Source organism: Artibeus jamaicensis, unplaced genomic scaffold (genome assembly GCF_021234435.1).
Source record: "Artibeus jamaicensis isolate MK-2021 breed Jamaican fruit bat unplaced genomic scaffold, CSHL_Jam_final contig_233, whole genome shotgun sequence".
Taxonomy (NCBI): domain Eukaryota; kingdom Metazoa; phylum Chordata; class Mammalia; order Chiroptera; family Phyllostomidae; genus Artibeus; species Artibeus jamaicensis.
The window spans coordinates 51912732-51926999 of record NW_026521486.1 but is presented as its reverse complement, the minus strand read 5'-3'; the positions used below and the strand labels follow the sequence as shown (position 1 = coordinate 51926999).

At 37.5% G+C, this 14268-nt stretch overlaps 1 protein-coding gene across 8 annotated transcripts in view; it reads left to right on the top strand.

The window, feature by feature from the left end:
- Positions 1-14268, top strand: part of ATF7 (activating transcription factor 7) — a 104386-nt gene that overhangs the window by 11759 nt on the left and 78359 nt on the right. For all 8 annotated transcript variants that reach the window (XM_037137560.2, XM_037137557.2, XM_037137558.2 and 5 more), the window contains one exon: positions 9793-9861. In XM_037137560.2, the coding sequence (XP_036993455.2) occupies positions 9807-9861 (55 nt within the window). In that variant the 5' untranslated portion in view covers positions 9793-9806. Of the gene's footprint in view, positions 1-9792; positions 9862-14268 lie in introns of those variants that run through there.

Genomic DNA, 14268 nt, shown 5'->3' with positions numbered 1-14268 from the left:
CATATAAGAAACACCTATTGTATGGAAATGTTTGGAAATACATGATTCAGTTAGCAACAGCTACACAATGCACAAGTTGTTATATAACTTTAAGAAGCTATAAAAAGATATGTTGTCCATTTTTATATCTTATTTGGGGTATGTGAGAACAGGTAACTTAGGATTCACGTCAACCTCAACCTCTTGACTTATCTTTTGCCTGTATTTTTGTAGCTCTCTACCTCACTTTTTCAAGTCTGTTAGTTAGCAAAGTGGTTTACAAAAACCCTAATATAAAACAATAAGGCTTCCCTGGCTGGTGTGGCTCAGTGGATTGAGTGCCAGCCTGCAAACCAAAGGGTCACAGATTCGATTTCCAGTCAGGGCACGTGCCTGGGTTTCAGCCCCTGGGAGGGGGCACATGATAGGCAACCACGCGTTGATGTTTTTCTCTCTGTCTTCCTCCCTTCCCCTCTCTCTAAAGATAAGTAAATAAAATCTTTAAAAAAAAAACCAACAAGGCTAATTAGTGTAAGATGATAGTAGTATATGTGCTTTCTATATAATCTTTTTGGGGCCATTGATGTACCTACTAATGAAATAATATGTGCTAAACTGTTGTTATGCTGAATAATACAGTGGAAAATGAACCCAGAATCTAGAAACAAATTTCAATACCTAAATAATCTACCCCTAGTAAAACATGAGTTTTCTTTTTGTCTTCTGGGGTTCACATAACCTGCATTATGGTCTAACAGATTTTGTTTGTTGGAATCTTCCCTAAGTCAGTTTGTAGATGTAATACTCAGTGGCACTGAGTACCCCATGGCAAATAAAATGTTGAGACTGCTGTGGTGTAGAGATTCCGTGTTTGTACTCTTTGCTTAGTAGCAGCTAAATTATTAGAGTCTGAAACTTGGTATCCAAAGTTGTGTTTTTGGTAGAGAATTGTTTGTGTATAATTTCTCTTTAATATCATAAGATAATGGAGCCCACAGGTGCCTGTGTAAATTTTTTTAGCTTGTTTATAGCTGAGCTGAAAGGCATTCAGTACCTGGTAAACTTGGTTTCAGCTCTCTTTATTCCCATTGTGATAGGTGGTTGGAGCAATTTCTAAGTGTTTAATATAAGTAATACTTGTTAGGGAGCATTGATAGGATTCTGAAAATGGGTCCTTGAAGGCAACAAAGGAGGAACTGTCTTGATTTACCTTTTGTATGGATATGCTTTAAGTTTCCACCATGGCTATTTCTATATGAGGCTATTAGTTTATAATTTTAGGAAGTTTCTTTTGGGGTAGTCCATTAAGAGTTTAATCAGTGGGTTCTGTTACTTTTTAGTAGAGAATGAACAACTTTGTATGATTTGTAAATATACTGTTCAGAGCTTTAAAATAGTCTAGCACAGGGGTCCCGAACCAGTACTGGTCAGTGGCCTGCTTGGGGACCATGGGTCTAGCAGATAATAGGCCTTTTAAAAAACTTTATAGATGTGGTTTTCTTTTAGTCATGAAGTTCAACATTCTTTTTTATTAGTAGTATACATTATAATTTTTTAAAGATTTTATTTATCTTTAGAGGGGAAGGGAAGGAGAGAGGGAGAGAAATATCAATGTTTGGTTGCCTCTGGTGCATCCCCTGCTGGGAACTGGCCTGCAACCCAGGCATGTGCCCTGCCTGGGAACCGAACCACGATCCTTTGGTTCGCAGATCCGCGCTCAATCCACTGAGCTACGCCAGCCAGGGCTGAACAAATCATTCTTCTTTCAGGACTTTATTCTGAGGCTAAAACCAAAAATATGGACCATTTATATATTAAAATGTTCATCACAGTTAGATTTATAACAAAAATAAAACAGAAATTAAATGCTTAAGAAGAATGGATAAATATAAATTAAGATACTGCCTTACAACAGACTATATTTAAGTTAAGAATGTTTCTGAAAGCTATTTAATGACATGAAAAAAAGTTACACATTAAGTGCAGGGAGAGCAGGATATAAAATTGCATATGCACCATAATTTCAAATCTGTAAAAAAAAGCAAACAAAATAATAAGCATTTAAAAGATGAGGAAATTAACATCAAATGTTAATAATGGTTATCTCTGAATAATGGTATTCCAGGTGATTTTATTTTCCTCTTTGTAATTCATTATTTTCCAAAGTCTCTACAGTGATCACAGACTGCTTTTAATAAATTTTTAAAAATTATAATGTAGCCCTGGCTGCTGTAGCTCAGTGGATTGAGTGCGGATCTGCGAACCAAAGGATCGTGGTTTGGTTCCCAGTCAGGGCACATGCCTGGGTTGCAGGCCAGTTCCTGGCAGGGGACACATGAGAGGCAACCACACATTGATGTTTCTCTCCCTCTCTTTCTCCTTCCCTTCCCCTCTCTCGAAAAATAAATAAAGAAAATATTTTTTTAAAAAAAGAATGATTTGTTCAAAGGATTTAAAGCATTTTAAGACACTTAATCTAAATATTGCCAGATTGCTTTCTAAAATGATTGTCCCAATTTGTACTCCCAAAAGTCTTATATTAAGGTGCCCTTTCTGGGTCAGGATGTGTACGGGAGGCAACCAATCAATGTCTCTCTCTCTTTTTCTCAAATCAATAATCATCTCCTTAGGTGAGGTTTGAGAAAAAAAAAGAAAAGAAAAGCCTAGAATTGGTTGAGCATAGTCACATCAAGTGCCTTAGGCACAAAGTAGTTATAAATATGTATTTAAAATGTCTTCTCTGTGTGTACATAACTTTAAATACGTAAATACCTGCATAGCAATTGTTTTGTGGTCCCAATAACTTTCTGCAAAAATTTGAAGTTAAATTTCAGCAAAGTATATATTTTTTAATATTATATATTTTTTAAGATTTTTATTTATTTTTATAGAGGGGAAGGGAGGGAGAAAGAAAGAGAGAGAACCATGTATGGTTGTCTCTGAAGCACCCCCTAGTGGAGACCTGGCCGGCAATCCAGGCATGTGCCCTGACTGAGAATCCAACTGGTGACTTTCCGATTCCCAGGGTGGTGCTCAAACAGTGGTCACACAAGCCAGGGCTCTGCAAAGTATACTTGAATATCACCATTAGATTACTGTAGTTTGCAGTATATAATGCATGCGTCTGGTTTTAGCACTGCCTATGTATAATGAGTACTCTTATATTTACCTCAAAATTTTTTTCTTTGAGACAGATAAATGTTTTTTTTCCAAAGGCCCATTGTCTTTTTATTTTTATGTCCACTTTGCCTTGCACTTAGTAAATCTTGAGTAATTTTTTGAAGGAATAAATTATAGGACTTCCAGCCAAGGAGGAGGCGTAGGTGGAAACACTCCTTGCACAACCAGAATTAAGGACAACAAATATTTAGATACAAAAACACAACCGGAAGACAGAAAATTGAACTGTACGGAAGTCCGACAACCATTCATCCAGACCAGTAAGAGGGGCAGAGTTGGTGGCTGGCAGAAAGAGGTCGAGGCAGGAAAACGCTGTGGCTGCCAAATGTGGGCATGCAGGTGGCACAGGGTTAGCAGACCCCAGACTCGGGGAGGAAACGAGCAGACCCAGTGAGGCACGCAAGGCCACTGGCTGACCGAGGTCACACATTCGCGTGCAGATAAACCAGGCAAAAACGGGCAGCGAGACAGACTGCGCAATGCAGGGCCCCAGCAACGGGAATAAAACCTTAAAAGCACAGATTGAAAACACCTGTGGGGATTGACATGCTGGCAGAGACTCCCAGCCTCACAGGAGAGTTCGTTGGAGAGACCCACAGGGTCCTAGAACATACACAAGCACACCCACCTGGGAACCAGCACCTGAGGGCCCAATTTGCTTGTGGGAAGCAGCAGAAGGGACTGAAATCTGAGTGAGTGGAGCAAGTGCCATTGTTTTCTCTCTGACTCCACCCCCACACACAGCATCACAACCCAGCAACTGGATTGCCCTGCCCTGGTGAACACCTAAGCTTTCGCCTCTCATACCATAACAGGCACGAACTGACCAAAACATTATGGCTCAAACAGAAGAACAGATCAAAGCCCCAGCCAGAGCCAATATTTTTAAGGGACCAAGAGATGGCCAACCTGTCAGATGCACAGTTTAAAACACTGGTGATCAGGATGCTCACAGAACTGGTTGACTTTAGTCACAAATCAGATGAAAAAATTAAGGCTACACTAAGTGAAATGAAGAAAAATGCACAGGGAACCAATAGTGATGGAAAGAAAACTGGGACTCAACTCAATGGAGTGGACCAGGGGGAAGAAGGAAACAACCAAACAGAAAAGAATGAAGGAGCCCTGGCTGGTGTAGCTCAGTGGATTGAGCACAGGCCTGCGAACCAGAGGATCGCGGTTTGATTCCCAGTCAGGGCATATTCCTGGGTTGTAGACCGGTTCCCTGCAGGCCATTTCCCAGCAGGGGATGCACGAAAGGCAACCATACATTGATGTTTCTCTCCCTCTCTCCTTCCCCTCTAAAGATAAATAAATAAAATCTTTAAAAAAAAAAGAGAGAAACAGATTAAAAAAAAAAAAGAATGAAGGAACAAGAATTCAAAAAAATGAGGAGAGGCTTAGGAACCTTCAGGACATCTTTAAACATAACAACTTCTGAATTATAGGGGTACCAGAAGGGGAAGAGGAACAGCCACCAGTGGAAAACTTATCTGAACAAATAATAAAGGAGAATTTCCCCAATCTGGCAAAGGAAATAGACTTCCAGGAAATCCAGGAAGCTCAGAGAGTCCCAAAGAACTTGGACCCAAGAAGGAACACACCAAGGCACATCATCATTGCATTAGCCAAGATTAAAATGAAGGAGAGAATCCTAGAAGTAGCAAGAGATAAGGGGACAGTCACCTACAAAGGAGTTCCCATCAGACTGTCAGTTGATTTCTCAAAAGAGACCTTAGAGGCAAGAAGGGGCTGGAAAGAAGTGTTCCAAGTCATGAAAGCCAAAGATCTACATCCAAGATTGCTCTATCCAGCAAAGCTTTCATTTAGAATGGAAGGACAGATAAAGTGCTTCTCAGATAAGATCAAATTCAAGGAGTTCATCATCACCAGGCCCTTATTATATCAAATGTTAAAGGGACTTATCTAAGAAAAAGAAGATAAAAAAGATAAACAGTGAAAGAACAGCAAACTCACAGTTATTAAGACCCACACCTAAAACAAAAGGAAACTAAGAGGACAGTTAGATCAGGAGCAGAACCACAGAAATGAAGATCACATGGAGGGTTAGCAACAGGGGAGTGGGAGAAGGGGGGAGAAGGTACAGAAAATAAGTAGCATAGACGGTAGGTAGAAAATAGATGGGGGGGAGGGCAAGAATAGTATGGGAAATATAGAATCTAAAGAACTTGAGACACGTGGTCATAAACTAAAGGGGCGGAATGGTGGGGGAGGGGGTGTGCAGGGTGGAGGGGAATGAAGGGGGGAATAGAACAACTGTAATGGCATAATCAATAAAATATGTTATAAAAAATAAATTATAGTTAGTATAACCCCCTCCTAGATGTTCATGAATCTTTGATATTTATGGTAACGTATGCCCTTGTCATTTTTTGTACCTAACAATAGCTTCTTGTGTTATTAGGAACCTAAGAATAGGCCCTTGGGTGTGTTTGTACATGGGTTTTATTCCTTATGTAAGTTGGGCCATCTTATTAACACTATTTGGTTGCTAAAGAAATAATCACATTATAACCAGAGATCCAGAAAACCGACTCTTTGGACTTCAATGACAGATTCCATCTTCATTTTACTTTATTTTTTAAAAAGGAGTTAGATACACATATACGTTGAGAATCCATTTATTTATTTGTACATTGGCCATTTTATATATACTTCTGGCTTTGACAAAACTATTTAACATAGAGTTTATGAAATTATCCCAGTTATTAAAAATCATTCTCTAGCCCTGGCTAGTATGGCTCAGTGGATTGAGGTCTCGCCTGTGAACTAAAAGGTCACCAGTTAGATTCCCAGTCAGGGCACATGCCAGGTCCCTGGTAGAGGGCATGTGAGAGGCAACCACACACTGATGTTTCTCTCGCTCTCTTTCTCCCTCCCTTTCCCTCTGTCTAAAAATGAATAAAAACCTTTAAAAAAATCTTTCTCTAAATCTTAGAATTTCTTCAGTTCTCTTCCAGCATTCAGATAACTTTTTCCCTTTAGAGTAAACACTAATTTTTATCACTTATGCATTCTACTGACTCTGAGTACTTGAGCCTCTTCCTTGGCAGAGTTGGCCTGTAGGACAGCCTCTTTTATGCATCCTTGTCTTCCTGTTCTAGGATCTCCAATGAAAGCATCTCACTTCTCCTTAGAGATATCTCTAAATATATTCCCCTTGCCTGTCATTATTGCTTAGTTCTATAAAATGCTTGAGTTTCATTACAAAGATCAAGAAGCAGACAACAAACATGCGTACCATGGCCAGCCACATGACCTACTTGTCAAACAGTGCAATTACAAATGGCCTGTGAGTTAAAATTTTAGTGAATGACAGCATCATCATTCAAGATTTCACCTTTCCTCTCAGTCTGTTTATACTACAGAAATGTGTTGCTTTTTGTTTTTGAGAGGACATCAATTTGACCTCTCAGAATTAGAGATGTTTTAAAAGTAAAAAGAAATAAGCCAATGGCATTGATTATATGTAGCAATTGATGCAGCAGACTGGGGCTGAAGGAGACAAAATTTTTTTTAAGTTAGCTGGAATTTTTGTTTTTATTATTAAAATTTTTATTTATTTATTTTTTCAAGAGGAGTAGGGAGGGAGAGAAACATCAATGTGTGTTCGCCTCTCATGAGTCCCCTACTGGGGACCTGGCCTGCAACCCAGGCATGTGCCCTGACTGGGAATCACACCAGCAACCCGTTGATTCACAGGTGGACACTCAACCACTGAGCCACACCATCCACGGCTGGCAGTTTTTTTTTAAGTGGTGAGATAGACTATTATTGTTGTTAAAGGTTTCATTTTATAAAAAGAAATCATTTTATTTTAATTAATTGATTTTTAAAGTTTATTGATTTTAGAGAGAGAGAAACATCCATCCATGGCTCTACTCATCCATGGATTTATTGGTTGACTCCTGTATGTGCCCTGACCCGAGATGAACCCACAACCCTTTTATATTGGGATGATGTTCCAACCAACCAAGCTACCCGGAGACAAATCATTTTAAAGTGAAAAACAAGAATGACGGAAAAGAAAAGGGGCAAGAGATTGAGGGAATGATTTAAGAATAATTGTGTATATTTAAGAAAAAGGGCCTCCTTCCTCCCTTGTGATCTTCGTTTGGTGAAATGGCAAACAAAAGCCAGCAAATTGGGAAGGAAGCAGGAATTCCTAGTTAGTGACTGTTAGGTTACAATATTTAAGATCCATGAAAATTTATCTTTCTGTTACATTTTAATGCTTTCATCTCCTCCCAACTTGTTTTTGTCCTTCCCCTTAAATTTCTTAAGTTATGATTTTTCATCTCAATATTTCCTAAGGATGCAATTAAATAAAATTTTGACAGCATATATTGTGATATGATTATGCAAAACTAGGTTAAATTTTGAATCTTGTGATTTGGGGGAAACCATTCCAGAACTTATTTAATCACTTCCTATGCCAGTGCTGCCCCACTCCTAAGCCAGGACCCTTTCCCTCCTCTAGGCAGAAAACTGAACAAATTTAGCCTTGAATAACAGAACGAAGGTAAAAATAAGGAATCCTGTTTTGCCCTTGTATCTCCTCTATTCCTTATAGTTTACTTCCTTGTTGAAAATATGTTAGAAGACTTTGTTGAAATAAAATTTTTATTTTGTGCTTATATTAGGAAAGCAGGTTCTAGGACTAGGAAGTGAAATTATCTCCTGCACAGAAGCGGTGGGATTTTTCCAAAGATGACTTGTTTTCCAGAAATGCTTTGCGTTTTCAGCCATAATGGCTTTGGTCTTTGCATTTATTTACTTGTATTTATTTTTATTTTTTGCACTATGTCATAGTTCCAGAAAGTGCTAAAAAAATTATTGTGTATTTAAGACAATCCAGAAAATCCCCTTGTCCTGGGGCTGTGTGAAAAAGAATAAAGAAAGCTCATTTTCCCAGTATCCGGTTATCAGCTTGAGGTGGCTTCTCTTAGGAACACAATTTATTGAAGCAATTTATCCTGGCTAAATGTGATATAAATCTGTGTACACCTATGTACATACAGGCTCTCTTCTATTACAGCAATAATGCACAGCATCGGTTTCTTCATGTTAGACCCTGTTCCTATCACACTGAAAAGTGACTAAGAAGCCCTTCTTTCTATTTTACAGGCACCACACAATTTTAAGCACTGATTGGTTGTGTAAGTTACTAATCAAACTATTAGAAATACTGGTTTCCAGCCCCAGAGTGAGCCTTAAGAAGAGATGTTGCCTAGGTACCCTGTGAGTTTTCAGAATGGTTTTCTGATGATCAGATCTAGTCTAGCACTTTAAAATTTTATTTTAACACAGGCCTAACTGAGGTTAACCTGATATTTTGGTTTATCTCCAAGATAAAAATGTGAAATTTGGTCACAATTCTGAAGGTTATTTCTAGGCATATTCAAATTGCAGTTCTTTCCTGTTCGCCTTCTCTTGTTCATATTCTTTCACATACCTTTCTCTCAATAGAAAGTTATTGAAAATGTCCTTTAAGGGTTTATTCTATAAAGGTTGTTTTTGTGTCCCTCCCTTTATCTTCCATCCTTTCAAACAACTGGTTTATCTTTTTTTGCATTTCTAGTTTTTATTCATCTTCACCTCTGTTTTTATTTCTAGGAGAGGGGTAGGAAATTTCCCCAACATGTTCACATTGGAATAGTTCTTTGACAAAGAATTTTGATCAGTATTGTAAGAGTTTAGCTTCAATAATTAAAAAACAACAACAGCATAAACCCCGTTAAATTCTTTAGAGAAATAGAGAGGATGAATGGTGATGCCTTTTAGTGCCATTTCCTTATCCCCTGCAGCAGCACACATCTGTTGGCTGCACCCGAGCAGCCCAAGAACTCTGGCCGAGAGCAGCACAAACAGCCGGAACATATTCACCCAGTAAACCCCCAAAGAGTCGACATTTGTTTTATTGCTGCTTTTAAAAACCTAGCCATAAATAGAATCAGAGGGGGAAGGGCACCGATATTTCTCCATTTGCCACAGACAATTGGTAGGGGGAGAAGGAGGCTCCCCATGGGGAGAGGTTTTTTATTTTTATTTTTTATTAATGAAAATCATTTCTCGTGTAGCTCAATAGGATGGGTGCTTTGTTTTCTTTGGCAATAATCTGGGATAAATGGCCCTTGCCAGCCATCTCCTAGTTTATACACTAGGGAGCCAGATTATAGCCCTGTAAAATGGAGCACCCCTCCTGTAATCCCTTAATTAATTAAATGACAAATTTTTGTCTTCTCTAGTTCAGAAATATGGCTTCCGCATCAAGCGTTCAGTGGATTTATTGACGTGGGGAACTGCACTGGTTGTAATTTAGCAGACTGGAGAAGTGTGTTTTATACTGTAGCAAAAAGAGGGAAAATCTAGCAAAAGGTTTGAAATTCCTTGACTATTTAGGTCTAAATTTTTCTAATTAAAAATTTCAATTGAGGCACTATAGATCATATGCCATCTGTCTGATGTGTCTCCCCATTGTAGCCTGTGTTTACAGCTTTGATAGATGGCATTCTTGGAACACCTGTTACTAAGCTTGATATTTTTGAAGCACTATTTTTTTAAACTCCAGCATATTTAACATAACTTTTCCCCCTACCTTCTCCTCCTCAGCTCCGCTCTTCTATATGAAATATGGGAGACGACAGACCGTTTGTGTGCAATGCCCCAGGCTGTGGACAGGTACGTTTACAATATACTTTATTGTGAATGTCTCGTTGTGAATCAAAGTGGCTGTTTTATCACTAAGGCAAAGAGTTTAAAGCTGGTATTTTACGTGATCACTGGAGGTAATCAGATCAGAGGATTTGCAGTGTGTAAATCCAAGTTATGAGGAAGTATAGGCACTCTACCATAATGAAATCTGCCTTGCTCTCTTTCATATTGTTATTCTACTGGTGTTTGTTTCCCAACACAGAGTGTTGAGGAATACATGTTGTTCTCTCCTCCTTTCTAAACTTATCCATCTAAATACAAGGCAAATTTTAAAATATCTTCTCCTCAATTTTCATGGATATAAAAGTCAGTTCAATATATTTGGATAGGCAGCCAAGATTGCATGCATTCATTGTTAACCCCAATTTGCCAGAGTCTGTTTCGGTTTTTTAAATTAAAAAAAAGCTTCTTTTGACTGTTGATCCAGAAAATCATTGTTAGCAGCTAAGGCAGATAGATATCTAAGTAGGAAAGACAAATCCAACATAGAACCAGAGATCTCATGGCAGTATATATAAACTATAAGACTTCTCAGCCAGTTTCCCTGCTGCCACATTCTCATTTGCATGTTTATATTATATGTCAGGTATTTTTCATCATATACTTTTTTAATAAAGTAATTTTTTGAAATTGCCTTTTCCCCCCATTTTGCACCTTCTTAACTCTTCTTCCTAGACTCCCCCATCTCCATGTTCTACAAAGGATGAAGAAAGGAATACAAAGAAATTTTTATCTGCCTTCATGAATTGAATTTATAGAACCTGAAGGGCTGAATTTCTGTTCAGTTAGAAATATGTCATGTGACTGTCCAGTGACACTTACTGGTGGTATGTGAGATTGCAGACTAGTTCTATTAAACATTGTAAATGCTTAGACAAAAAGAAAACGAAATTAAGTTCCCGAGATTCCTCCTAAGAATGGGAATTTGAAAGGTGAATGACATGGGGGTGGTGACAAGGAATGGGCAGAAGATGATTTTAAATTCCAGTAAATGCTGAAATTTTCAGAAAAGACTAAAATAGCATTGTGTTCTGAAGTATTCAGCATTGTAGGGTGTACTTCCTTCTTTGTAAAAGTTTGTTGTTGACCGCATGCTTTCCCCATGTAGTTTATATTTTATTTTTTTACAGTAGAAGCTACTTGAGAAAATAGGTAAATTTCATTTTTCAGACAGCTTTATTGGAGTACATATCTGAACCTGATCCAAAAAAAATTTTGTGTAAATTTATTGATAAGAGTATTTAATCTGACTCCCATAATTGATACCTGGTACTTTTTTACTTTTCTCCTTTACTTTAAAAATCTGCATTTTTGATGAAAGGATTTATTTTTCCCATACTTACATTTATTTTCCTTCACTTATTATTTAAAACACTCAATGCCTGTAACTGCTCTTATATATGTATGCTTAAAACCACCCAGACAAGGACTTAAAGAAATAAAAATGGGTAATAAAGGCATACATAGGAAAAGCATCTCTTAAGCTCTCTGAGAAAGATCTAAATATGGTTTCTTCAGGCTATCTCATTGGAAAAGAGTAGTTTTCACTGAAATTTGAGAGCTCCCAGAAGGGTTTTGTGTTTGTCTCTTTGTTTTCATTTTGCATTTTGGACTAGAGGTTGTAAAACAGTAGGTACTTCTTACATGGTTCCTTATATTGTTGGGCTCTATTTACCATAAGTCTTTTTCTTCCCCCACTTCTCTCCCATTTCTGAATTATTTATTAGCATTTTGATTATTAAGATTTATTATAACCTCTGGTATAGGTTCTGAAGACATTTTTTCCCTCAGTGAGTTGTGTAACTCAGTGAGAAGGGAGACTGCTTTTAGAAATTACTTGTTTTATAGAAAAAAGATAGAAAGGTACAACTTAGGCTTTGAAGGTAGTCTGATTTTTTTTTTTACACCTTCTTGCTTCCTAACACTTTATGGTGAGGTGAAATTGTAGTTCTTTAGTTATATTTTAGTCTCATTCCAAGTTTTCCCCAATATCTGGTAACAACTATAGAGTGGGATCCCTGCAAGATTTACTATTATATGAAATAGTGAAAATCTGGCATAGAAGATGAATTTGGTACAGTGAACTAGCCTTGCCCAGTTATCCAAATTCTTTATATCCCTTGGAAATGGTTTTATTCTGGAGCCACACTAAGACTTTCAAGCTGTTTATAGTCCACTCTCATTGATTCGAATTCTTTATTCCAGAAATGGTAGGATGATAAAAAGGCAATGTAAATTCCAGGAAGGATAATAAGGACCGTGATAATTTTTGCTAGCCATGGTTTAGGATTTAATGCTACAGAATTCTCAAAAATCAGTGGCTTCTACCAGTTAAAAGAAGAAAGAATGAAAACAAATGATAGTTCAAGATACTGGTCCTTAAAAACCAACCAACAAACAAAAACTATAGGAATCTTGCATTATTTCAATATGTGTTGCCTGCCCAGTCTTTACCTTATATACCCGAAAACTCAGAAAACATCTTACGCCTTAATATTAAGGGAAGTTGAAAGGAAAATTCACCTAAAATAGACTAGTGGATTATGCTCTCCACCATATAATCAAAACCACCAGGCTTTCAATGGATACATAAACATGTTTTGGTTGCTAGGTCTTTAATGGCTGTTATTTTTGGATTCTGTTCATGATCCACTTCCCAACAGTAAGTCTGATGTGACACAGCTGAGTTCTAAATATGCTGCCTGTATTTTTTTTAAGAAGGTGGCTGCTAAAGGTTGTGTTCTCTACATTCTTATCTGAAAAGACAGATGATGGGTTTTTTGAGCCCTCTCATTGCTTTTTTCCTATTGAGACTCTTTCTCTTGAGGCCTCATCACTCTCATGAAGAGGAATTCGGGAAAAGCAATATTCTTGTTAATACCTCTCTGTGGAATGTGGCAGCAGTAGTAGTTAATAGAGCTGCCTCCAGAGAATGGGCTAGTGTTAAGGCAGTAGTGCCCCAGATTCCCTGTGGCAAAGGACTGGTTGAATTTGAGTTCTGTGGGTTTTTGATGTTTATAATATAGGTAGCATATACAGGGTCCGGCACAGATAATGCCCCTGTTTTATTTTAAAATCTCTTATTATAAAATCATAAGCGTGTAATTCTATAACATAATGATATCACACTCAGACACACCATATGACATTTTAGGGGAAATGTTCAAATTAAAACTATAAATTGTTACATATATATTGTTACCCTACCAACCACACTCAGGTAGGCATTACTTCTTCCAGACCCTGCGTTTTTAAAATATTGTGACAATAAAATGAATTTGTTTATGTGATATTGTTAAAATAATAATAATATGGTTCATTGCTGAATGTAGCATATCTTATAAATTTTTAATGCTTTGGGGGGCTCTTTGGCTTGAAAGTGGATTATTAAATTGTTGTATTAAATGTGGAAGTAGGAAAAATTACTACGTATCTGTCATTCATCTTGAATTTGAGATGTTATTTCATGTGGGTGCAGTTAGATAACTTACCTTTTGGGTGTTTTTTGTCCAATTTTTATTATCAGGAGTCAACCAATTCCATATTTCTATACTTCCTCTCAAGCATAGACACTGGTTTGCAATACAAATTATATTTAAGTAGTTTTTTTGGTTATCACAATCAAGTCTTTGATCAGAAACTGGTCATACAGGCTTATTACTTAGAATTTCTATTTCCATAAGAACAAGAACACATTTTATATGAGGAGATAACTACTTAATGGATAGTTAGTGTCATTCCATTATTAGCCATTGAGAAAGGTTTCTACAATAACAACTCTGTATCAACTTTGTTCTTTTAAGGAAAACTCTTTGATTGTTTCTTTGTCCAGTATGACCCTGAAGGGCTGTTACTTTTTTTCCCCTCTGAGAATACTACTAGATATTTTCTTCTCCCAGAGGACATTTAGGTACAAGTTGGAGCTCTGTTCATACCTTTCTGAGACATGAAACATATAACTAGTTCATAGACCTCCAGGGCCTGTTTTCCTTTTGTAAGGCCAAGAATAGCAGTAGAGCCCTAGTTGTGTTGGGAGTGAGGGCAGCTTCTTGTACTTCCTTATCTTGTCATATAGTAGGAATAATGTTTATGATGCTGTAGTCCTGGCTTCACTTGGCATTTAGCCAACCTCCAATACTGTTTATTGCTTCATATTCTCTGCCTCCATGAACATTATCCCTTAAATCTCTATTGCTTTGTAATATATGAGGCAACAAATAGCTTCTATGATTGGTTAAATGCTGGCATGTTACAAAGGTATATGTTTTATTGCCTATGTAACACAGATCTATAGAGATTATTCCCGTTATCCCAGTCTTCCCATTAAATGGGCCATACTGGTACTATGGGACTCTAGATTTTTAACTTTGTCCC